At 39.6% G+C, this 26350-nt stretch overlaps 1 protein-coding gene across 1 annotated transcript; it reads left to right on the top strand.

Moving 5' to 3' along the window:
- The first annotated feature begins 533 nt into the window (after positions 1-533).
- On the top strand, positions 534-26350 carry spon2a (spondin 2a, extracellular matrix protein). The gene is made up of 6 exons (XM_079839841.1): positions 534-651; positions 7858-8086; positions 12384-12604; positions 22463-22654; positions 23753-23927; positions 25878-26350. The coding sequence occupies exons 2-6, from the start codon at positions 7858-7860 to the stop codon at positions 26063-26065; spliced, it is 1005 nt and encodes a 334-aa protein (XP_079695967.1). The 5' UTR covers positions 534-651; the 3' UTR covers positions 26066-26350.

Raw genomic sequence — 26350 nt, 5'->3', positions numbered from 1 at the left:
CCAGATACAAACAGGAATCCGCAGCTCAGACAGCTATAAACTATTAGATGAATGCTTACTTATGGAGTCAGTTATTCATATATATGAACACAGCAACTTGGCTGTTGCACAGGGGACCGTCTGTGATCTCACAGGAGAAGAAAAAGAGATAAACGGAGAGGACAGGAAAAAGAGCAAGGCTGTTACGAGAGAAAGTGTGTGTGTGTGTGTGTGCATGTTTTTCTATCCCGGACTTCAACCTGAATGCACACAGGCTCATGGGGATTCGTGTCACTGTTGGGACCTAAATTAAGGTCCCCATGAGGAAACAAGCTTATAAATCAAATAGAATGAGGTTGTTGTTTTTTTTGAAAATGTAAAAATGCAGAACGTTTTGTGTGATGTGTAGGTTAAGTTTAAGGGGAGAGAATGTACAGTTTGTAAAAATCATGTCTATGGAAAGTCCCCATAAAACATGAAAACACAACGTCTGTGTGTGTGTGTGTGTGTGTGTGTGTGTGTGTGTACCCATACATGGAGAGGTGGGGGTGAAGAATGGGAGGAGAAAGAGGAAGAAAAAAGAGGAGGGGTAAGAGAGCATGAAAGTGAGGTATCCTGATCCGTAGTGCACCTCTCCTCAAACCCTGTCCTGCTGTCTACCATCACAGCCAGGTAAGAGTGAGCCGTTCACTAGCATGTGATCCACTGCGTGTGTGTGTGTGTGTGTGTGTCCTGCGCTCATGCCGGCTGCTGTGGCAAAGGTTAAACCGAGGGTTGCTTTTCTGCTTCTCCACTTTCCTGCTGTGCCTCTACCTTCCCACACTCCTCTTCTGCAGGTTTGACGTCTCTTTGAGGAACAATGCTGCAGTCCTTAAGTGTTTTAACACATGTGCTGCTCTTGACAGTTATTTAACTATTTTCCCCTTTTTGCTCATTCATTTCTTACTCTAAAGGTTTTGCGTTTGCATGCGACTGAAATGCACGCTTTGACCTCTTTCTTCAGTACAAGCGCACTGCGGCTTCATAATTGCTCTCCCTGTAAGTTTAAGCTTAAGTGTGGAAAAGCCGCAAGCTCTTTTCTTTGGCAATTTTCCGTCTCCACTGGTTTTATTGTGTCTGGTTCGTGCTGAGAGCAGAGATTTGCTGTGTGTCTCGGATGTTTGAGAATACGTGTGTCTTTTGACATTGCGCTGGAGACGGCAAACAGAGGGAGGTTTGCTTTAGGTCGGTGTCATGCAGCATCTGCAACCTCTGGCAAGTGCAGGGCTGCAGAAATGCATCCCAACCCAGCAAAACGCACCTGAATTTTGTCATGTGATTTGATTTAATCGCACAGTCCAAGCCCCAGAGAAAGAGATAATGTGGAAAACGTGGGACTTTTCATTTGTACGTGTGCAGAATGTCACTGCAGATGGGAGATAAAAATATTTATGCTGTTTTAATAGCCAGTGGATGATGTTTGGGAATGCTGACTGCACTAGATAGACAAGGCATTGTTTCAAGGCAATGCTTTGCTCGGTCTCGCATGAACAAACAGATCTGTTTGTTTTTCGGACAAACATTATTGAGCAACTGTAGCATGTATGCCTGATGCTTGTAGGTTATCGTCACTTTCACACATGAAACCTGTTAAACGGCTGGATAACCTCTTCTGGCAAATGCCACATCTGCTTTTCACACTTTCAACAGCTTTTATTGGTCCCGTTTACATATCAGCACTAAACTGCAGTTAAAACTCTGTGATGTTATTTAGTGGCGATGGCTTTTAAACAGCTACGCCAGAAATCTAGAACCTCAAACTGCTTCGAGATCTGTTGAGATCTCATTTATTCATCCACACGGATGAAAAGTTTCTACTTTTGTTTCAATGCTTGTCCAGTTTTCTTTTCAAAATGTAGAGTTTCATGTGGCGCGACCAACATGTCATAGAAAAACAAAACTAAAAAACAGGAAATTATGTCATAGAGACGACCCCCACAGACCCATGACTGCGAAAGTCTCTTTAAATATCTGATGATTTGACCTTTTTATGACATGGAACTAGGGATGCACCGAATATTCGGCCACCGAAAATTTTCGGCCGAAAATGGCCCAAACGTAAATTTTCGGTTTTCGGCCGAAAGACTTTTATCACCGAAACAACACGGCCGAAATGTTGTGATGACGCAAACAGAAACCGCGACCTGCACGTGGACCAGAAGAGGACCAGACTTCACTGTGAAACCGAACGCAATCTTTAACAGTGGGCATGTTTTAAGCGCGGAACACACTTCAATCTGGCGGCGGCGCGCGCGCGTGAACACGATCATCTGTGAGCGCGATCGATCATCTCTTCCTTAAGAATAAACATGAATGAATGAACGTGTGTTGAGGATACATTACAACTTACTGTCACGTATCTTATGTGGTGTAATCGCTCAATCAGTGTCTCAACGGCGGAAAGACCTCAATATAACTGCTGTAAACTAAACAGTCATGTAGCATCATTTACCTCAGGCAGTCACGTGTCCACATCTGTTAGTTCACTAGAGAAATCAACTCTTTCACTAAATATATGACCTATATTAGCCGTTATATTCGTTATATTCTACTTAACCTGTTAATGATATATTGATTATTTCATGTAGGCTATGTTTAAATAAAATGACAGACACTGTGTATAAATGATTATATTTCAACAACGAATTGGATAAAAAACTATTTTATAATTAGATTTAGAAGTTATTGCAAAAACTGCCTTATGTGAAGTTTACATGTTTGTGTACTATGTTACTTGAGTGTTGATTATTAGACCTAAAAATACATAGCAACTGAATTTATGCTAATAGTTTTGGCTCTGTTGTTAACCTTTAATATTAATGTGCAAGTAAGGGCTCCCTATATAGTTTAGAGCAATATATTCAATAAACTTTTAGTTATAATTTAATTCATGTAAGGACAGATACTTTTTTTTTCAGTAAACCAATAAAAATAAATAAAAAGCCATTTTGTAAAACTGTTGTGCACCGCTACACCCCTATTCTACAGTTAACATATGGGCTATGGCAGTCTTTGTTTTGATACACTATTATGTTGAAGGCCTACAGAGAAAATAGTTGTATCTTTAAGCAGTTGCACTTGTTCTGAATGCACTTTCTTGTAGTCCTACAGAGAACATTTTTAAATGCACTAGACCTAAATGCACTTTGTTTTTATGAGAGAACATTTAATTTTATAACCTTTCTGTAGGCCTGTACATTATTATTTAATGTTCAAATGAGTGGGGTCAAGTTAAACATTTTAGTTTGAATTTTATTTTATACTGTGCATTGTTGCAATGTGCTAAATAAATATTGGCATAATTTGTAATTTATTTATTCTTTGAAACTTTAATATTAATTTATGCAATTGCAATGCCTTGATTTTAGTAAAGTTAGTACACAGTCATAGCCATAAATGCAATAGTACTAATAATTGGCATAATTTCTTTCGGTGTTTCGGTTTTCGGCTTTTGGCCTTGGTTTCCTCTTTTTCGGTTTTCGGTTTCGGCCAGGAATTTTCATTTCGGTGCATCCCTACATGGAACGATTAGTTCAGGCTGTAAATGTCATGTGGTGCAACTCCCCAAAAACCCTAATGACATTTGTGAATAAATAACTCAAAAATAAGGATACAAATGTGTACATTGACTGATAATTACGTATTACTATTATTATTATTATTACATTTTACTTGATGGTTACACCACATGACATTTTTAGAGTTCGTAAATGTGGCAAAATGTTACCTAATAGTTATCACGAGACTTGACAACTTTTTTGTATTACAAGTTTTCTGAAATGTTATCTAATTAAATATGCACCAATTTGCTTAGAGAAACCGAGAAATCTGAACATTCGATAAGGTTTTCATTTTATTGACTCACTAGAGTTAAATGATTTGCAGAAGGGATTTTCTTTTATCACTTCATAAATCAGAAAATATTGTTGAAAATGTCCATAAAATGTTAAATATATCAGGCAAATTATATATAGACAAACCCCTCTGTAAAAACCTTCAGAAAACTGTAACGTTTGGTGTTAGTAAGTGCTCCTGAAGTGAAGATTTCTGCAGGAATCCTTTAAAAATGTGTTGTAATTGAAAACTACAGACGCATAAATGTGTGTTTTGCATGTTTTCTTTCCACTAGTCTGAAAGAAGACATGTTACGGAAGCAAAATAAATCTCAAAATTGACCATTGCATGAAAAATGCACCTTAAATGTATTTTTTTTTCCTTGAAAATAAGTTTTAACTAAGGTGTCGGCACCGTAAGAAATGTAAAAAAATCGAAGAGCTCCTAAACCTCATGAATGCATGCATCAATTCAGAATTTTTCCAGCAATGTTACAACTTCTCAAGCGGGCAAAATTGCTGTGGCTGATTTGCCGGCGTTTCGGTTCACGCGCTGTTCACCTCTAAATGGGAAAAAATGCAGTTGGAAAAGTCTGTATGTGTGAAAGTGCCTTGACATTTCAGATTTTCCAAAAGATGCCGAAACCTGATCTGTCAAATATTGGAGAAGGAGACTCTGAGTTCTGAAGAAAAAGAGAGGAAACCACAAAGGAGTGCACGCTCAGTCCTCACTCGTAAGATTTTATCCATGTCCCATTGAACCTGCGGTCTAGCCGGCTTTAAAACAAGGAGCGTTTAGCTGCTCTCTCACTCCAGAACTATGTCCATTAGACATGAGGTCATTTCTGGTGACTCAAGACCTCTCTCCTCATGGATCTTAATATATCTGTTCATTATGAGTACTATTATAACCCTGTCCGCTGTTTTGCTTCAATAACATCAGAGTCACCCTCTCAAATGTATATATATATATATATATATGAACTACCGGTCCAACCTAAACCTACATTAATGACTTCAAATTTTAACAGGCGAGCATAAAAATACCAGAAGCGGGGACGCTGTGAGCCTGTGTCTTTGATCTGCGGGTCTGTCATCTGATCGTGGCTCGTTATAAACTATGGGGATCCAGCGCAACGACGGGGCCAGAGCAATAGTCTGAGCCTGCGGTGATGAACTTGTGCCCTTTGTCGCTTCGCCTCTTTATTAAAAGACAGTGGCAGACGGTGCAGATCCCAGTATCTCATGCAGTCATGCTCTAAACCTTCAGCCGTGGTCTTGCGTAATACAATCAATCAAAGGATATATGGGATGAAAATAAATCAGTCACACAACCCCTTTCTGTTGTGTTATTTTAATTTAGTCGGGAATAAACAGCAAGCCTAGGGTTGTTGTGATGATAGGGGGTTGGCTGGGATGTGACTGTGGGGTTCTGGGTAAATCTGTGCCGTGGACCGTGGTGATGTTGAGTTGACCACACATGCCTTCAACAGCTGTTAATTATGTTTTATTTTAAAGCATGAAGTAAGTTTAAAACTTTATGAAGCTGACTTGTCTTTGCCAGTCTTGCTTTTAAAGGGATAGTTCACCCAAAAATGTACTCCGCCTTATGTTGTTCCAAAGTCCAAATGATAGACTTTCTAGAAACACAAAATGAATGAATGTTCACCTTTCTTCTTTTCATACATTGAATATGAAAGGGGAAGGTGCTGTCAAGCTTCAAAATAGATAAAAACAACCATAAAATCTTTATGGGGTCTGCTAGAATACATTTACACGATTTGAAGTTCAAAAAGATTATTTTTCTCATACTAGTCTTTGCCGCAGCACCTCTTTTCACCATTTGCCTGAAGCGTTCTGTTTTCGTTCCTGTCTCTTTAAAGCCCACCTTTCTAAAAAGGTCTGAAAATGTCACTATAGTCATGTTTCCACTGAAATTACCCAGAAGTTTTTTCCCTCCAGACCTGTTGCTGTCTGCGTTTCCATTGTGGTCTAAAGTACCGTGAAGATTAGGCAAATTAGTCCTAGGACTGCGAGTGACTTTCCAGTTCCTGCTGGATTTCGTCCTCTGCATGTAAGCTTAATAAACCTGAACCTCGTGGTCAGTCCATCTGTCGTATTTTTTAAACCCCAATGTTGATTCGAATAGCAAACAACTCTTACTGCACACACCGCAACGGACGTTTAAAAATGGTGGTTCATGTTCAGCACCTAAAGCCGCGTTTCCACCACGGGAACTTTCCCCAGGAACTAGGAACTTTGGGGTGGTACTATGTGTGTTTCGACCGCAGGAACTGGGGTCTAAATGAAGTAAATATTTCCCCCTTCAAACGGCCCTACTTTTTCAAAGTTCAGGAACTTTCGGGGGTGGTTCTTGTGAGCTGAACATGCTGATTGGTTGAGTTCACGCTGAATTTTATTTCAACCGGCATTTTTAAAAGTCTTTTGCGAGGTTCGTTCTGCGTTCAGTAAATAAATATCAATCTTGCTCTTTCTGTCCGATGGCGCGCGTTGTCTCAGCCATCGCACGGTCAATGTCCGTAATAGCTGATAATAACATACGTTGTCTTATTTTAAATCTAGCTTTACGACCTCTCATAATACGCTTTAGTATCAGTGCTCATCTCTTTTCCGCAGTTTTGTTAATTACATCTTTAGTAAACCAATACATAACTAGCAAAAGCGGCGCTGCTTGCATCTCCTCCATACTTGTTATTGTTGCAGACAGTGTCGCCCAAAAATTGTTACTGTGACTAATTTGTCTAATCTTCACGGTACTTTAGACCGCAGTGGAAACGCAGACAGTAGCAGGTCTGGGGGAAAAAAAAGTTCCTGTAAAAAATGTTGCGGGTACAAATTGTTCTGGGTAATTTCGGTGGAAATGTCCCACCCCTGAAAGTTTCTGAACTTTGAGAAAGTACTACCTCGTAAGCAGGGCCTTTCTGAGGGGGGATTTTTTCCCCGTAACTTCATTTAGACCCTGAGGTCGAGTACCACCCACTGATCTATATAAATGACTCTGAGTCATTTATATAGATCAGTGGTACCACCCCAAAGTCCCTAGTTCCTGGAGAAAGTTCCTGCGGTGGCTTATGTTTCCTTTAATAAGTGAAATCATCTACCCAACTATTCTTTGAAGGTGGCCAAAGCAACCAGTAGTGACATTATGCAAATGTATTTACATGACGTAGCGAAGTCAAGGAAATAATGGCAGTGCTACAAACAAGGTGTTTCAGGCAAGTGTTTTCTGTTGGAGAGATTCACTGTTTTTGGTGTTGACTTTGCTTTGCAACTTTGCAGATTGTATGCATGCACAAACAGCAATATTGCATACTAAAGGAAAGGTTTAATAATAATTGGTGCATTTTGAAAACCGACATAATGTCAATGTCAACTGCTTTACGCATCTCACAGCATCGTCAGTAACTTCAAACCTGATGCAACACATCTCGCTCGTCCATATTTGAACATGTTTGAATATGAAATTTCAGAACCAAATTGGAGGGGAAGATTGTCAGTGAATAACAAGTTTAATTTTGGTCGTATGTCTCTTTTGGAGTTTCAATTCACGTTCATCGTATGCAAGTTTGTGCTCAGGACTTCAGTTCCTCAGAAGAATGAAAGTCATACAGGTTTGGAACAACATGCCATGTGTGAATGATGACAGACTTTTAATTTTCATTCATTTCAGAAGACCTGTCCCTCATAAGAGTTTCTCTAAAGGAGTGTAACTTTGTAATATCAGATGGTTAGTGTCTTTGAATGCGCTCTCATCCCGAGCAAGCTGCAAATTTCAGATGCTTCCCTCGACAGAGGATTAAGGTGTCAGGAACCAAAGTTATGTAATTTCCTATTGCGATACATATTTGCTGCATGAGTGGATCAGAGTTATTGAAGGATGAAAAGTGTCGTTACTATTAACCATACAACGGGAAACAAACTGTGCTTTCTTCAAAAGAAGTATTTGGCTAATGACTTTTCCTGCTCTTTTTTTTTCCTGACACAGATGATGTCATCAGAGATCTTGGTTCCTGGTTGGCTGCAGCAGCTGCTCGTCGTGCTGCTCAGGTTTACGCTGTCCTGCGCAGCCCCAGTGAACCTGAACAATGGGACGGAGTGCAGCGCTCGAGGACCCGCCTCTTACATCCTGGTGTTCACCGGCCACTGGAGTCCACAGACCTTCCCCAAACAGTATCCCTTGTTCCGGCCACCTGCTCAGTGGTCCAAGCTCATGGGTAAGACTCCTGCGAGGTGGCAGAAAGTGAGAGCGTGAGCTTTGTGAGAGATGAGCTGTTTGGTTGACATTTCAGATGTAGGTTGCTAGATGTGGAACATTTAGTTCTCTGAGGCTGACCGCCAGCGATGGCTTCACGTTCTGTTAGGGATGAGGCTGTTCAAACTTCCTCACCTCACCATATGTCAGGACACTAAATACTCACAGCTGGCCTGTTAACCCTGTAATTTGCCCCGACGACCCCCGAAACATACACGCATTACCTGCCACAGCACGTGAGCGGGGCAGTCTAATGAGGAAAGCAGAACGAGACAGAGGTTGAAGAGTAATAACCGTTGCCAGATGACACGGGCTGCCCTGCAGGTTCACCCTTTTCTTTTATGCTCCTTCCATAAACACCCAACGCATGCGGCCTGCAATGGCCATTGACTTTAATGCAATGGCAGTGTGCTCACATTTTCTGAGAACGCGCTCTCTGGGTGTCACCGGTATACCAGCCGTCACATGCCACTGCACGCGAGCCAAGACCAGCAGCAGACGTGGACGCCTCAGCCAAAACATTTGAAACCCAGAGATCCTGAAAGTTCAGGCTGTGGCTTTGGAGCGCTGAGATGATGTCTGTGCGGTTTTCTGCTGCCTCCTGGATGCCTTTATGGCTCTCTCTTTATCCATTTTTCACTGTTGTATCACAATTATGTTCACAAACCACACATTTTTGTATCTAATCAAAAGTTTGCGCCGTACATATGAACTCCCTGGATGAAGTATAAGACAATTTGGGGAAAGACGGAGATACAGAGATAAAAGTGTGGGAGATGGTTGTGGTTTGTGCTTTAGCTGATTGAGGTCAGGTCTCTTCAATTTTCCTGTCCACATTTGGGCCAGACGTGTACCATGGAGAGACTAGACGTGTCAGCGTGCCAAACGTGCTCCCTGCCTTCCTGTCATTCTCACTTGTATCTTTTTCTCTCATTCTCCTGCGCTCTCGCTCCCAGCTCAGGCTCTGCCAGACCAAAATGGTTTGTAGCTATGAAGAACACACTGGGACGTTAAAGAGAGGCTGAAATCGTTTCAGAAACATCATCTTAGCTCCTTCCTCGTTCAAAACCTCTATTGCCATATCAAGAGCTAATAGGTGAATTATCAAACTAGGCACGTTTTGTCTTTGGAGGAATAGTTCACTGAAAAATGAGTATTTACTCATGATTATGTCGTTCCACACATGCTGCTACTGCTTATGCCATCTGACTCTGATTAGCTGGAAGGTGTGCAATAAAATTGTTTAATGCACAGGTAGTTCCAAGTCAGTTGAATCAACGTTATACATTAATGCGCAGTTTTCACTCGCACACAGAGAGCTGAGATTGCGTTGCGCACACTGAAACATTCAGGAGGAGCACAGAAACTTTGCTGTCAATGCTGCCCTGTGACTTTTAGTAATAAAATAGCTTCACTTTACCGAATCGCTACGTTATATTTCTTAGCAACGAAGGAGTTACACCGCCATTTTGAAGTAATTAAACGCATGCAGCTTCATTGTTAATAGAGAGAGAGAGAGAGAGAGAGAGAGACGCTGAACAGACACAGGTACAAATCTCTCTCGCTCTCTCGATCGATAATTAATTCAAATAAATGATATAATTCATTCATTCAAATAAATGTAATCTTGAGCACTACTTTTATCTCTGTCTGATTCAAAATAGGCAGAATGCTAGATCTAACTAGCCTGACGTCGTCATACTCAGATTCTAGTCCGAATATGAGTCTGATACTGCTCCATTGGGCTGTGATTATGGGGCGTGTTTTAACCGAACCAGGAAAGACCTCAATTGGAAGACCTACAACCAATCAGAGCAACGGTGCGACGTAGTTGTCAACAGAACTCAACTGCACGCACGCTGGAAGAAGTAGAAAAAGAAGATGAGTGTAAACGATCTTTGCCGGGGTTGTAAAAAGAATTTAAGGATAGACGGAGTACTTGCCAACACGATAATTTTTGAGAGAAATAGTAAAGGTGAATGCATATACGAACAAGTTCTCCGTTTAGGATTAGGCCGAATTCAACCCAATCGCTCTTTCGATGATTACGTTACTGTTTATCATCTGTCCATCATTGTATAAAGCCCGCCCTGACAATTTCATTGGTTCGAGCATAGTTGCTCCACAACGGATCAAGTCCAGACCGAACTTCCCGACCTCGGGGCGGGGCTAAGTTCGGCTGGCATCCAGGCTAAGATCTAACCAGCCGTAACTGACAAAACATCCATTACAGCTTTAAGTTTTTCATAGTATAAGCGGGATAATCCACAGCTAGCTCTGCATTCAATTATTTTAATGCATTTCACGTCTTTGCCTCCACGTTGTGCATTATCCTTACTTATACATGCATATACAGTTGAGACTTGCGCTGTGTCTGAATTCGTGTACATAGCTAATGTATCGCCCGATTGGGAAGATTCCTATTGAACTGACTGGATTTTGCCTGAAAAACTGTGACAGCACATAATGTGCTTGAATGTGTTGTCAATTATGGACAGAGGACAGAGTTTTAGCTATGAATCACAGGAATCTACATGCAAAGTAAAAGGAGCCTGAAAATGTGCTGCTTCACAATATTTATCGTCTCACTACACAGGTGGGTTTTTTTGTTGTAAACTTAAAGTTTGAAAAGCTCCCTTTGAATAACATGGATGTTAAAATGCCATGGAAAAAAATAAGTAATTTTTCTTTTGCACGTTCTTGCACGCAGATTTTTTAAGTACATTTCACATATGGAATTAAGTAAAATTTACAAAGAAAATAAAGGGGCCAGTTAAAGTTTGTTGTGTAATTTCTACAATTTCTGCAATACTCTGTTTCAAGTACATTTTACTCAAACGGCATAACACTGAATTAAGCCATGCTTTTAAAGTGAAAGCTTTACTTAGAACATCTAAGTTAATAATACAATAGATATTGTGTAGACAACATAATAGAAGTAATATGGTACCCACCCGAACACAGAGACCTCAATACTTGGTACACAATAACAGTAACATTCATTAGATCATTTTTGAGTACGAATATGTCCTTTTGAGTAGAAAATGAACTCCAGATGTCACAAAAACAGCAAGTTACTAAGCCTAAAAACAAGAGCAATGATAAAACGATGTTGAGTAAATGAGTAAATACAGCTGTAAAACAGTGGAAAATGCAACCTTATTAATTATTATAACACCAGTATCAGAAAGTTGAGTAGGGTTTACTTACTTTTATAGCGTTGATATTTACACTTTAATGTCCACAAGCTTTAATTGAGTGCTAATATAGAATTGACTTTGTTTTTCTGTAGTGTTTACTCAGTGAGTGAGTGAAGATCATGTCATAATATTTGCATACCAGTTTTGTTACCGGTCTTTGTGTGTTTGCATACTGAACTGTGATCGGTCTTTCTTCTTTGCACACATTTAACCACAGTGCAGAGCATTGTTAGATTGGGTAAACCCAGCCTGATCTGCCGGCGATTTGATTTCGCCCTGCAGTTCAGGCTGGAAACCTGTACATTAGTTTTTCCTGCTTCTGTCATACTTTTGCGGGAACCAATCACAGACTGGCTTATCCACCTGGCGCGCTATTGGTTATTGTTATTGATCGATGCCCGTTGATCACGCTTCTTGTGGTCTGATTGGTTCAAGGACTTTCCAATTGCGTCATTTGAATTAAGCTCGTTTATCACGCCTCTTGTGCAGTAGAAAATACATAGCTGATTCCCCAGACCAATGTTCAATCTTAAATTGAGCTTGGTCTGGTGATAGCCAGACAAGAGCATTGGGATTTTTGAGTGCAATGAACTGCAAACACGATGCACGTTGAATGTCAAAGTGTCTCTGACACACAGAACCAAATCTGAAAACATGTGTGAGGTTTACCTAAAACCTTAACCTTTTGCTGCCTTGCAAGCACTGATATTACCTTCAAGACATGAATCTACTTTAATATATTACATAACAGTCTCAGTCACCCCTGCACTTTAGGTGCCCGCTAGACTCATAGTAGGTCTGGTTTTTCTCACTGACGGTTTTGTTTTTCGGTGTTTATTCTCTTGGCATTGGGGCTTCTGCGTGGCTTTATTTTAAACAGCTAGAGGTCTGTTGAGCACACACAGAAAGTGGCAGACCTGTATTTGTGTTTTTTGAAATCTGATGAGCATTATAAATTCTTGGAGAGGTAGTAATATTCAACAGGCCACAAGGAATCACGAGGCCTGTGAACACGAGCAATTGAAATGTGTTTATTCTTTTACTTCTGAATCTGTGCAGCCGTGACCCATAATGAGCAGTACCGGCTGTGGCAGGAGGGGGCGGCGGCGAGCGATGGCATGAAGAGCTTTGCTGAGCAGGGGCTCACAGTGGATCTGGTGAAGGATGCAAAGGAGGCGAGGAAGGGGCGAGCGGTGGGGTCCATGTACCGCACAGCCGGGATTCCCTCTGGCATCGGCCACAGCTCCACAGAGCTGCTTCTGACGCCCAGGAGTCCGCTGGTAAGATGACCATAGTCACTGCACAAAATGGGTCATTTTGTTCCTACTCTAAATAGAAACCTATTTTTTCTGTACCTAAAATTTTTTTGCGTATATGTCAGTTCATGAATTACTGAAAGAGCTTAGGTGATAGAATAAAACTGTATCAAATATTGATAGGGATTGTTTGATTTTCCTGGTAGAAAAGTAGGTAAATCTGCCTCTTTTAGTGAAACACTGACTTTTCATTGGAATTGAAATAAAACAGATCTTTGGAAATAATGATCACCAGGATGGCTAGTAGGAAGGGACATTCAGGGGCGGATCTAGAACATTTTTGTAGGGTGGTAAGGGGATGGCATGAGGACTGTGACAACACCAAAGCAAGCATCTTTGCATCATTCTTGTGGATTATGGCTTGACATAAAAAGTTTTGCCCATGAATATGCAAAACTGTTACATTAGTAATCATACCACAAAGTAATCGCATATACTAGTAATAAGAAACAAATGAGAAAATATCAATATCCACTGTTACAAATCAACAGATTCTAAATGTAGGTCTTTCATCATTACTACACAGAAATTTGTTTTTATTAATATACCATAAACTACTTGAATAATATATAAATCACAAGTTTTAGTGCATCAAGTTAAAGAGCAGCTAAAACTTGAATTTGCTTTTGGACATTAAAGTTTTAAATCAAGATTACATTCGTACCTAACTCTGCTATTAGTTTCCATGATCAGGATCTTCTTATTGGCAAATGTCTATTTCTATGATAAAACTGACACGGCCATGAGATTGTTTTTTGCGCAGTAGGAGAATGTGCGCACCACCTGAAAATGGTACACAACACAGGTGTGAAACAAAATAAAGAGAAACCTTGTGGATGGGACAGGATTATACACTATATTGGCAAAAGTATTGGGACACCCCTCCAAATCATTGAATTCAGGTGTTCCAATCACTTCCATGGCCACAGGCGTATAAAATCAAGCACTAGGCATGTAGACGCTACAAACGTCTGTGAACGAATGGGTCGCTCTCAGGAGCTCAGAGAATTCAAGTGTGGTACCGTGATCGGTTGCCGCCTGTGCAATGAGTCCCTTCGTGAAATTTCCTCACTACTAAATATTCCACAGTCAACTGTTAGTGGTATTATAACAAAGTGGAAGCAATTGGGAACAACAGCAACTCAGCCACGAAGTGGTAGGCCACGTAAAATCACAGAGCGGGGTCAGCACATGCATAGAGAGCTTCATGGAATGGTTTTCCATGGCCGAGCAGCTCATCCAAGCCTTACATCACCAAATACAATGCAAAGCGTGGGATGCAGTGGGGTAAAGCACGCTGCCACTGGACTCTAGAGCAGTGGAGACGTGTTCTCTGGAGTGACCAATCATGCTTCTCTGTTTGGTAATCTAATGGACAAGTCTGGGTTTGGCAGTTGCCAGGAGTTTGGCGGAGGGGGGATTATGGTGTGGGGTTGTTTTAAAGGGGTTGGGCTTGGCCCCTTAGTTCCAGTGATAGGAACTCTTAATGCTTCAGCATACTGAGACATTTTGGACAATTTCATGCTTCCAAACTTGTGGAAACAGTTTGGGGACGGCCCCTTCCTGTTCCAACATGACTGTGCACCAGTGCACAAAGCAAGTTCCATAAAGACATGGATGAGCGAGTTTGGTGTGGAGGAGCTTGACTGGCCTGCACAGATTCCTGACCTCAACCCGATAGAACACCTTTGGGATGAATTATAGTTGAGACTGCCAGCCAGGCCTTCTCGTCAAACTTCAGTGCCTGACCTCACAAATGCACTTCTAGAAGTATGGTCAAATATTCCCATAAACACACTCCTAAACCTTGTGGAAAGCCTTCCCAGATGAGTTGAAGCTGTTATAGCTGCAAAGGGTGGGCCAACTCCATATTAAACCCTACGGATTAAGAATGGGATGTCATTAAAGGGGTCATGAACTGCGTTTTTGTTAGAATGCTTTCTACATAAAAAATTGCCATAATTTATAAATAAAAGGGATTCTTCCTACCCCGATTTAACCTTCTGCTCTGAATGCTCCATTTTAAGGGGCGTGTCCGCTGGGAGACTTCAGTGTAAACACCCACTGCTGTGATTGGCTGACGTCTTTCCATTTGAAATAGTATTACTCCCTCTTTTAGCTAATTTTTACAATTACAGATCTCATGGTTAACTAACCGTGAAAAGTGTCGTATTGAATTTAGATCTATGGCATTATATTGAGATTGTGGCATGAAAGGTTGCAGTGATGATCATTGTAGCTGATGCAAACGTGATTTAGTTAAGAGATTCGTTGAATAAAGCCAGAGTCACTGATAAACGCGTTACTGATAAACTCAGTTTGATTGACAGCTCCAACGCGCGCTGCTCCAACGATTGCAAAGGGAGCTTTCTTTGATCGCTTTCTATATATAATTAAATCACTGTTAAATAACACATTATTTTCATCCTACTAAGAGAAACAATGCAAGTTGACGTTTAGTCACTGGTCTGATTTACTGACACACAGACAAAGAACATCTGACTGCATGAATCATTACATTTCAGATCAGGCATTAGAATGAACACAGTTACTTACATGTTGTATTACTGTTGAACCCAGTCACTGCACAATATTTTGTAATCCTCAACGGCATGTTTTATTGCTTTTTAGCTCGAAGGTTTAACACTAGGCCTATGTTACATGTGCGAATTGGTGGGCGGAGCTAAACAGGCAGTGATGAAGTAGGCATTGATATTCTTCTGCTGAGGCGGTGCTTGCCTCCCTTTGACGTCATAGATCCCCACTTTGAAAAACCTGTCGTTTGCTGGGCCTGGTGTCTATAAAAGCTTTTCTTTGACTAACAAGGACGTTTTCAGCTCTGAAACTTACAGGATGTTCTTATATTACCATGACCTTTTATATATCAAAAGGCTCAAGGGAAAGTTGATTTCTCAATTCATCACCCCTTTAAAGTTCATGTGCATGTAAAGACAGACGTCCCAAAACCTTTACCGATATAGTGTAATTCCGTAATGGATTATCGAGAAAAAAAAGGAATGTAGGCTGTGTATACTTGGTCCGATGCATCATTTGTTTATTCGATTTATTGCACTCAAAAGTGGAAGCAGATGAACGTGAGCTTGCGGGATCGGGTTTAAGAGAGTAAATGATTGGCGAAGTCCTGCATACGTCATTCAGGTCATGCTGACTTTAATGATACAATTTAGTTCTATATTGCACAAAGGCAGACTTTACCAGAGCGCAAGTCTGCAAAACCACATCCACAGTCCCGGGACCTCCAGACCACAAGCCTCACTCCCTCCCTTCCGGCTCCTGTGCTGTGCTTCCTGCACCCACCAGATTTGCAGATAGGGAGAGGCTGGATCCTTTCCTTCTCAGTTTCTGGAATATTTATTTTCCTTAGCCATGAGTCAGTTGGTTATAGGGTCTAAAGGCAGCGCTGGTGCTGCTGGTGACCTACATATCTTTATTGCCAAAGTCTGGAATACAAACGAGACTTATTAAAAACGGCAACTCCCCTCAGATGCGCTTGGCATTCAGTCCTGCAGGCACTTAACCACAGCATGGCGGGATGTCTGCCGTGGCACTGCTGTTTTTAGATCCGCAGGGCAGTAAAGTACAGCTGAGAGCATGAATGTGGCCTTGGGATGAGACTGTGAGGTGTGAGCTGTGAGTGTCTGTTCACTTATTATTGATGAACTGATTGCTTACACCTTAATATTAAGCATATGTAATAATAATAAACTTCAGTGAGTAATTTGTTCTGAATGTTTGTGCTACAGATATTAATGAAACCTCAAATCACACGGCTTGTTGAGTATATTCTTAGTGATCAGACTTAATAATCCCATAAACGTACATCAGAAAGCTAATGCTTTTTTGACATGTGATTTTAAAATTGGCATTTACATTTTTATTAATTTAGCATTTTATTTAAAGCCTTCCTAAATTTTAAATCATCCATTAAACATAATCTTAACCCTCTATGGGATGCATTATGTTCTAACCATGAAATATTTTTTTCAAAAAAGTTTTATTACATGAAATAGCTTCAATCATACAAACAAAAAAATATGTTTTATATGGCAACGCTGTACCACAATGGAAAATTGTCCAAAAAGTAGTTGTTCTATAAAATTATGATTTTCTTTTCTATTTATATGCACACTTCTTTTAGAAATTGATAAATGTATATACTTGGGACCAAAAATAAGTAGATCCCTATCATTTAATCCCTATCGTTCTCATCCTTTATCCATATCGTTTTCTCATCTCATCCTCACTCTCATCACATGGAAGAGCTAACTCTGCACTATTGCCCTTTCCGTAAAATATTGCTGTATTCATTTTCTGAAAAGAAGAAATAATTTTGTTACTTATACATAAACACAACAATACTACAATAAACACTTTAAATAGATAAATAAATAACTGCAATTATATTGTTGATGCTACCTAAAAAATCCCAATGGGGAAATACAATACTGCAATTCCAACACTCTACAGCGTTGCCATTTGGCAACATTGAAATCCCCCTTGAGAAGAGATGTTAAGAAATGAGTTACAGAGCAATTACTGGAGCATTTCAACCCCTGTCTTCCGTGTCATGGTGACCAGGGGAAAGAGAGTTTTGGAGGGACATTCAAATGTAATTTGACTTAAAAACAGCACATCATTGGCTACCTTAAGGACTGCCCTTTTAATTCCCGTAGTGCAATTCATTGTATTTTTTTCTGAATAACAAGGAAATTAGTAGAAATTAATTGTTGCCATATGGCAACGCTGTACCATAGGTATATACAATAGTAGCAGGTTTTTTTCTAGGTTCATTGACATCTTCACCCTTTATGCAAATATTATTAGAAAACAAAAATGTGTTAAAGATTTGTAAGCATATTGTGTATAGCTGTGCTTGGAGTCAATTGTTTTAATTGTAGTAACACAATGAAACATACTAAATTGTGTGGACATAATTTTTTGACCAGGCTGTCATACAATCTGCCGTTTTTGCCAATATAATTATATATATAATATATATATATATATATATATATATATATATATATATATATATATAATATAATATAATATATAATTTCAACACTAGCAACAGCATAGGTTGCAATGGACAGTAACAAAGACTTTTTCCTTATTTTTCTTTTTTCAAGTATCATAAATGGCAATGCACAGATTTGACAGTAACTTGTAATCTGTAACTTTACTCTTATTAAAATGAACATTGTATTCAGACATACCTTGATGCCTTCTTACCTCTGTATGCTGCCTTCCCCTTTCTGTGTCATTTTCTGAGAAACTACGTAAATACACTGTTGGGCTGCGGCCGACATTGAACAGTGTTCAATTATTAAAAGAGACAGTGTCAGATTTCAGATTCCCACACATGCCCAACACCACCAAATCAACAGGAACATAGGGTAATCAAAAACAGCTAAATGCTGTCCAAAATTACAAAAGGTTCTTTTGCATTTAATAGGAACCAGACAGCGGCAGCACTGTGTAAGAAACCGCAGCACGTTCCAGCAGCACACGCAGACAGAAAGAGGAATAGATGAGTTGTGTATTATTTTTCCTGACACAATGTTCTGGCAAATCAGGGCATTGGTTTGGCAATTATGTGTTAGTTTTTACTTTGTGCCCTGAAGAGAGATTGAGCTCTATTAGCGCAGGGCCGGAACAGACAGCAGAGGGATGAGGCACCGCTTGCCTCTCACGCCAGAGAAATTGATATAGCAGGAGGTATTCCTGGAAAAGCCACAGAATGAGAAGAGATGTGAGCGAGAGACAAGAGTAAATCCAGCCTGGAGAAGAGTCAGCCGTAGACTGGATGTTGTCACTAGGTACCAAAATTGTGGCCCAAATATGGATGGAAAGTGACCGACTACAAATAAATCTGTCCTGCTTTTTTAATGTTTGCTTTGGGAATTATGTATAGTAAGCAATTCACACTAAAATGCATACTTTAAAGTGAGATCCATTTCGGATGTAGTGTTGCTTAAGTTTGTGTCCCAGAGGAGACTAAATGCAGTGGTTCTCAACCTTTTTGGCTCCAGGGCCCCTTCAGTGCAAAATAATTAACGGTGATTGATTATATGATTCCAGAAGTTTCAAGAACTGTTCCTCAGTAAAAACAGCAGCTGTTGAGGGGACAAATGAAAATAAATATGCCAGTTTCCTAGATGAACAGCTTTTTTTCAGGTTCATGACTTTTAGGGTTTTGGTGAGTTTAGCCTTTTAAATTAATGTATTACATAAAATTATTTATATCCAAATAATTTTATATAGTCGTGCTGCCCCCTTTGGAAGTATGGAACCATTGATTTTTTAAATTGTGTTTTAAGTGTCAACTTTGTCTCAAATGATTCGCTTTTAATTCCATAAAAATACATACAGATTATAGAACGATAAAACTGCATTTTAAAACTACACAATATAACTTTTCTGCATACCTTTAGATTGCAATTCTGAGTGGTTTTAGACATTTTTGAGAGGTCTTCTGAAACTCTAGAGGAGACAAGTGAGATTATAGGGTCTCTTTTTTTTCTCAAGAGACAAATCTAAGATTCAGGACATTCCAAAAAATCTCCTTTTGCTCTCTATTTAATATCAATTACTGTCTAGAAAAAGAAAATTACACTCTAAAAAGGTTCCAAAAGGATTTGTTTGCAGCAATGCCATAGAAATACCATTTTAGGTTTCCCAAATAACCTTTTTTTTCTTAGTGTGAAGAACATTTTAATAATCTAAAGAACCTTTAGTGGAATGGAAAGGTTTGATGGATGTTAAAGATTCTTCATGGAACCATTGACAGTGTTGGGGAAAGTTACTTTTAAAAGTAATGCGTTACTACCTAAAAAGTAACTAATTGCATTACTTAAAAGACATATTACTTATGAAAAGTAATATGTTACGTAACTTTTGCGTTGCTTTTTCTCACCTGGGCAGGGATCGCTTGTCTTTTTTTCTTTTTTTTTACCTCTATTGACGCTTTCCGTGTTTTCACTTTTATACAGTAGGGGCTGCTATTACACATCTTCTGAAAGAGTACTGAATCTCCAGATCAAAACACATGCGAAAAAGAAGCAGAAACAGTCGATTTCATATGTAATCATAGGCATATGTAAAATAACGCGATCATCAAAATTAAACAGCATATAAATCAAAACTGCCTAATGTTATGAATGAAATGTCCACCCAGGACGAGCTCTAGGACTGTGTTCTGGATGTAGTCTTTAACAAGAATGCGTTTTTCTCAGCTTTTTGCTCAAAATGTTGCTTTTTTATTAAACTTACCCACAATCAAGTGTTGATTAAAAAAAGAATGCATTAAGCTATAGAATTTTTGGTTTATTTGTTTTGTTTAAAAGCAGAGGGTCTGTTCATTATTTTAATATATTGCATGATCAGATATTCATACAAAATATCTGGGGGCCATGAAAATGTTGTGAAAATTATATTTTTTACGCTGACGGGAAAAGATTTAATAACAAAAATTCTATTTTTGGCTAATTCAAAGGCGTTTCCACACCAAGGGCCCTATTTTAACGATCTGAGCGCATGGCGCAGGTGCACTTTGGGGCGTGTCCGAATCCACTTTTGCTAGTTTAAAGGTGGGGTCTAAAAGGGTTGTACCTAGTCTCTTATTGAGCCATGGGTGTGTTTTGGGCATAACTTGCAATAAACCAATCAATTTCCTCTAAAAGCCAGTTGCGCTTGCACCATAGCGGATTTACATGACAGAATTTGTGAGTGGAAAGACTGAATGCTTCCTTTTATTTTTAATATTTAAAAATGTTTGCGTGTCCCTGTGTGTGTAATAATCAGAGTGTACGCGTATTGTCCACCCGCCTATAGGCGCATATTACAAACACGCCCTTTAAATAACACAAAAAATACTGCACTATTCACTTTAAACCAGGTTTTTGTTGGTCAATGGCGCAGTCGATTTCAGTTCCTCAAAACAATGCGCCTGAACACACCTCGTTTTCAGACCAGCATGCCCATGGGCGAACAGATGGGCGCGAGTGCATTTAATTAATATCGTCGGGGCTGAAACTAGCAAAAAACCCTTGTGTCTTGCCTGGGGCCACATTGCGCCATGTGTATGACAGGGCCCCAAAAGTGACATGAATAATCCTCAGGAAATACAAACTCACGCGTGTACATTAGAGGGCGCAGCTCAAACAAACCTTTCAGCTGTGCTGCAGTTCTGGATCACAGAAGAATAGGACGCAGGCAAATAAACGCTCTCACTTCAACAATTAAAACAAAAAATGAAACTAATGATGTTTATCTAAAATAATTTTTGCTTATGGTTGAATTGGATCATCAAAGGTCAGCAGCACTGATACATTGGTTAATAAAGTGAGATTAAACACATAAAGTATATTTGTGTTATTTAACATTCAATTATTGCAGGTTTGCGTAATATTCTGAGTTTGAGTTTCACGGTTTTATTCATTTAGTGCAAGTGAGATGAGTAAATGCATGTTCACATTTAGTCTAGAACTACAATAAGCATCATGTTCACACACGTCTCTCTGAATTTACTCATGATTTCTTTCAACATAAAGGACAAGAATGGGGAAACTATGTAACTTGCGTTACTTACTTGAGAAAGTAAATTTAAATTAAAAAGTAATGAGTTACTTTACTAGTTACTTGACAAAAGTAATTTGATTATTTAACTTGCGTTACCCCTAAAATTGACTATCGATGCCAATAAAGAACCTTTATTGTGTATAGACCCTTTTCACATTTCCGGGTTTCTCAGAGCGGAAGTCGTCATAGTTGGGTTAACTTTTATAGCGGAGTATTGAGAGTATTCATGAAATATATTTTTTGTGTGCCCATTTGCTCAAATAGCAAAAGAAAAACGCCACAATAGTGATTTCACAACTTTCAAAAAGAGGGGAAAAATAGAGTGAGATTAATAACGGCAGTGAAAAGAGAGAAAGATAATTTTTAGTTAATTTTTACCATCACTCCCATAGACGCTGTATTAGAAACACCCTTACAGCAGCGGTAACTTGTTTTTTGTAATTTGATGCAAAAGTAACATAATACAAAGTATTAGTGTTATAAATGTACATACATTTAAAAAAAAAAATGAAAATACAAAAAACGTAGCAGGATTTACGATATTGATTACCGTTAAAATGCGTCATCACAGTCTGTGAAAAGGGTCTATTAAAATTTGACTAGCACCAGTAAGCAACTAGCCAGAACACCCTAGCAACCACATAGCAACACACTAAAAAACACTCCGAACCTTTTAGCAACTGCACAGCAATATCCTGGCAAACCTGGTGGCGAGTTTTGCACTTTTGCATTTTGGTCAGAAAATATGAATCTACCTTCTCTTTAGTAGAGAGGTTTGACTGATATACCTGAAATGAACTCAAGCAGGCATGATCTGTCAGGTTTTATTGTGTCTGATGAATCATCTTTGGCTCAATATTAGGCTTGTGCTCGTCCTGAAATAGCCATTGTCACAGTATGGCACGTTCTCTCTGTGCGACTGTGTCGTGTGGCTATTCCCTCATTCTGCTCTTACCGAAGGGATCTTCCTGCATGAGGTCATAGTCAAAAAGGAAACATTCATCACCATTGAATGGTTTAACATAACATACACAGGAAGGAGTGGAAAATGCTGGAAATGGCTACAAAGAAAAGTTTCAGATGTGACTTATGAAGCCAATTATGTTAGCAGAGCATGCTGAAAAAAGGAAGTGCATTGCCAAAGGTAAATCAGCGTTGATAATGTCTGTGTGTGTGTTTTCAACATGAGGGTGACTGATCGTCTTGTGTTTTCTCTCACAGCTGTCTCTGATAGTGAAAGTGATCCCCAGTCCAGACTGGTTTGTGGGGGTTGACAGTCTGAACCTGTGTGAGGGTGGCCAGTGGAAACAGGAAGTGACCTTTGACTTGCACCCATTTGATGCCGGCACAGATAGCGGCTTCACTTTCTCCTCACCGAACTTTCCAACAATACCTTCTGAAAATATCACCATGGTGAGATTATATATTTTATATATTTTCCTTTAATGTTTAAAATATTTTTATATTTTAAACATTCAAGTTTTTGATCGGTAAGATTTTTTATGTTTTTAGAATAAGTCTCTTATGCTCACCAAGGCTGCATTTATTTTATTAAAAATACAAAAAAGTAATATTTATTCCAATGTAACCTAAAGAACTTAAATAAATTAATACATTTATTCAGCAAGGATGCATTAAATTGAGCAAAAGTGACAGTGTAGACATTTATAATGTTACAAAATATCCTATTTCAAATAAAAGCTGTTCTTTTGAACTTTCTATTCATCAAAGAATTAATTTACACAACTGCTTTCAACATTGATATTAATCATAAATGTTTCTTGAGCATCAAATCATCATATTAGAATGATTTCTGAAGGATCATGTGACACTGGAGCCTGGAGCAATGATGCTGAAAATTCAGCTTTGATCACAGGACTAAATTACATTTTAAAATATATTTATTTAATGTATAATATTTAATATATAATAGAAAACAGTGCTTTCTTATTTCTTACTTACTGTTTTTTTTTTTGGTATTTTTAATCAAATAAATGCAGCCTTGGTGAGCATAAGAGACTTCTTCTAAAAACATAAAAATTCATACCGATCAAGAACTTTTGAACGGCAGTGTTTATTTTTTTGTTGTTGAATATTTTAAATATGATTGAAAGACCAAAATTATTTGGTAAAAATAATACAGCTACAGATTTTATTTTACTGTGCAAAAAATGCATAGAAAAACAAAAAGCTCACAGGAAAAAACATCCATTATACAGCATAATTAATAAAAAAGTTATTCATATTTTCTTGGTTCTCTCTTGTTTTTGCATGTGTTCATAATTTCTTTATAAGACAGCCGGGCCAAAAATGTTGACTGCACATTTTGTCATGTTTCATTGCGTTATCATCACATGCTACAAAATCATTGACACATTTTTAATAATATATGGTAATGATGTCAATTGTTTGTAGGCCTGACATCACTTTTGGCCACTGATATATTTGCAATATTTTTTACTAATTCAAATCACTGTTTTACCATGTCTCTGTTGTTTTATTGTGATGCAGATCACCTCTCAGAACCCAAACCACCCGGCAAATTCCTTCTTTTACCCTCGGCTAACAGAACTCCCGCCTCTGGCCACCATTTGGGTCAAGCGTCAGGGTCGCTCATCTGCCCGTCAACAGAACCGGGTGTCCAATCACATCCTGCCTGAAGCAACCAAACCTCACAGATTCTCAGGTAGAGCTGCAGACACATTTCGCACATGCAAGGGCAGAGTATTGTGTCTCTCGATCGTGATCTGATGGTAAATCCAAAAAAGAAGTGCTATGTGCTTCTTCAAGATGTTTTGGTTTACCACAGCATTGTGCAGGATTTAACGTGTTTTAGGGCAAGTAAACAGTTTAGACTTGATGAACCCTAATGCACGCCACATGTGGTAAACACTTTTTATTTGCTTCCACAAAAAATTTAGCATGTGCGTTGTTCCACTAACTAATGTGCTGGTTTCAATTATTATGCTATTTTAAAGGTTCTTAATTTTGTTGTGGAGGTCTCCAAAAAAACATGCATATGCATATCTGAATTTCAGCTCCAGATCTTCCTCAGCACTTGATACGAACAGCAACGATGATGCTGGTTTTACCGTACCGAATCCTCATCCGTTGGAAGTGCTGCAAAGTGGATTTGCTTTGGCAGCGCTGAAAACAGCGTCTTCTCGACATGTCTACAACTACACTGTTTGAGGGTCAAAGTAGACGTTGTTCGCGGTCAGCCAATAGCCGCTTTTCCATTGTGGGGTCTGTGTGAGCCAGGGCTTTCAATGGGCCGGGCTGTGCTAATAGCCTCAGACCTGTAGCCCCAAGCCCAAAACCACACCATCGGGCCAGAAGCTCCACAGTGCTTCACTAAAACCCAACCGTAACACGCCTCTCTGGAACAACGTCACACAAACCCATCGTTTCACCAACAAATGGACGTTTTATCAGAAATAAATCTCTGGAAACTAGCGAGATCGCAAAACCGACATGATAAAAGCGGCCGTGTGTTGCAATTTTTGTTGTTTACTTGAATATTTAAAGCCCAAGCATCAATGTTTTACCACAGTTTTACAATATTAAGTGATACCTTGATCATAATGAATTCATTTGTGTCAAGATTGCACATTAGTCCCACAGAAATAAAGAGGTATTTACCGTTATTTCAGAAAAGAAAGAGGACACACGTACTTATTATAATGGCGTCTGTTTCTGTTTATTTGTAGTCACAGAATGATCGTTTCTACAAATTTTCCACCAAAAGTACGACCTGAGGAGCTTTAGCGCTCTTTCCAGTGACAGTCCCAGTACAGTTATATTATCAGTCAGAGAACCAGAGGAACAGAAGAAGCTCCCGATAAAAGATATATAGAGATGAGACATTATGACAGATCAAATAAATACACGATTGTGATAGCCTACATGATTTGTCTTATTTCTTCAAGCGGTCGTATTTACCATGACTCATGACCATGACCGTCTCCAGACTCAGATAAACCCTTTGTTCATAACCACTCCTCAAGCCCGAGCTGGCCCACTTTCGACCAAGGTATTCGGCAGGCCAAAAAACCTTGGCCGTTGGCTCCAAGGAAGCCCAGGCAAGACCCGTTCAAGCTCTGGAAGTGACAGTGGAAACGGGACTGGCCCTAGCATGCACTAGCATGCCCGTATTTGGCCCGACAGTGGGAACGCGGCTAAGGAAGACCATAGACTGGCATTATGCAAATTTGTTACAAACCTACGTAGGTTTGAGCAGGAAGTAAGACTGGAATTACAGGCGACTTGTTTCAGGTAGTTCAGAATCGGTTATTTCTTTTAGGAGACAATAACTCCATTCTTTGACCTTTTAACCTTTTACATTCACAAACAGCTATAACACTACATGTAAGATAATATCTGAAAAAGCATAATAGGGGCACTTTAAGAGATTCAGTATTACAACTTTCTATTGCATGTCGCTGATGCGAGTCCATAGACCTACTGTAAAATACACGTATCTTCAATTATTTGGGATATCCGAGCTGGTCTGCCCTAGAGTACGCCAGTGGCCTGCTTTTCTTTATCTGACCATGCATAAACAGCCACATAAACATAATCTCTTGACGGATTGCTTCCAGACTAGCGATCCTCATGATTCCTGCATGTGTTTCAGAAACACCACTGGACTGCGAGGTGTCGATGTGGTCGTCCTGGGGCCTGTGTCTGGGGCCGTGCTCTCGGGGCGGACTGCGCCATCGCACCCGTTATATCCTGCTGAAACCCGCCAACAGTGGCACGCCGTGCCCCGAGCTGGAGGAACAAGAAGAGTGCACGCCGCACAACTGCCTCGCATATCAGTGATGCCGGTCACACCGCTGGCATAGACACTTCGACGCTGTCCAAACGGAGAGCCGAGTTTAACCTCATGCCAATGCTGAGTCACTGCCGCAGAATGCGGGAGAGCCGCCTGGCTGGACGTCCAGTGAGCTGCATTGGCTCCTCTCCTCACTGGAAAAGAACGGCTCGTATTCTGTTAATAGAGACTTTGATTACGGGTGCTGTACTCGCAGTAATCTCAGTGTATCTTTGCATAATCGCACATTATTTTGCCAATATAGATTTATGGAATAGTCGACTTGCAGTTGC

This window comes from Gobio gobio (assembly GCF_949357685.1).
Source record: "Gobio gobio genome assembly, chromosome: 16".
NCBI classification, from domain to species: domain Eukaryota; kingdom Metazoa; phylum Chordata; class Actinopteri; order Cypriniformes; family Gobionidae; genus Gobio; species Gobio gobio.
The sequence above is the reverse complement of the archived record's forward strand: the minus strand, read 5'-3'. Positions and strand labels throughout refer to the sequence as shown.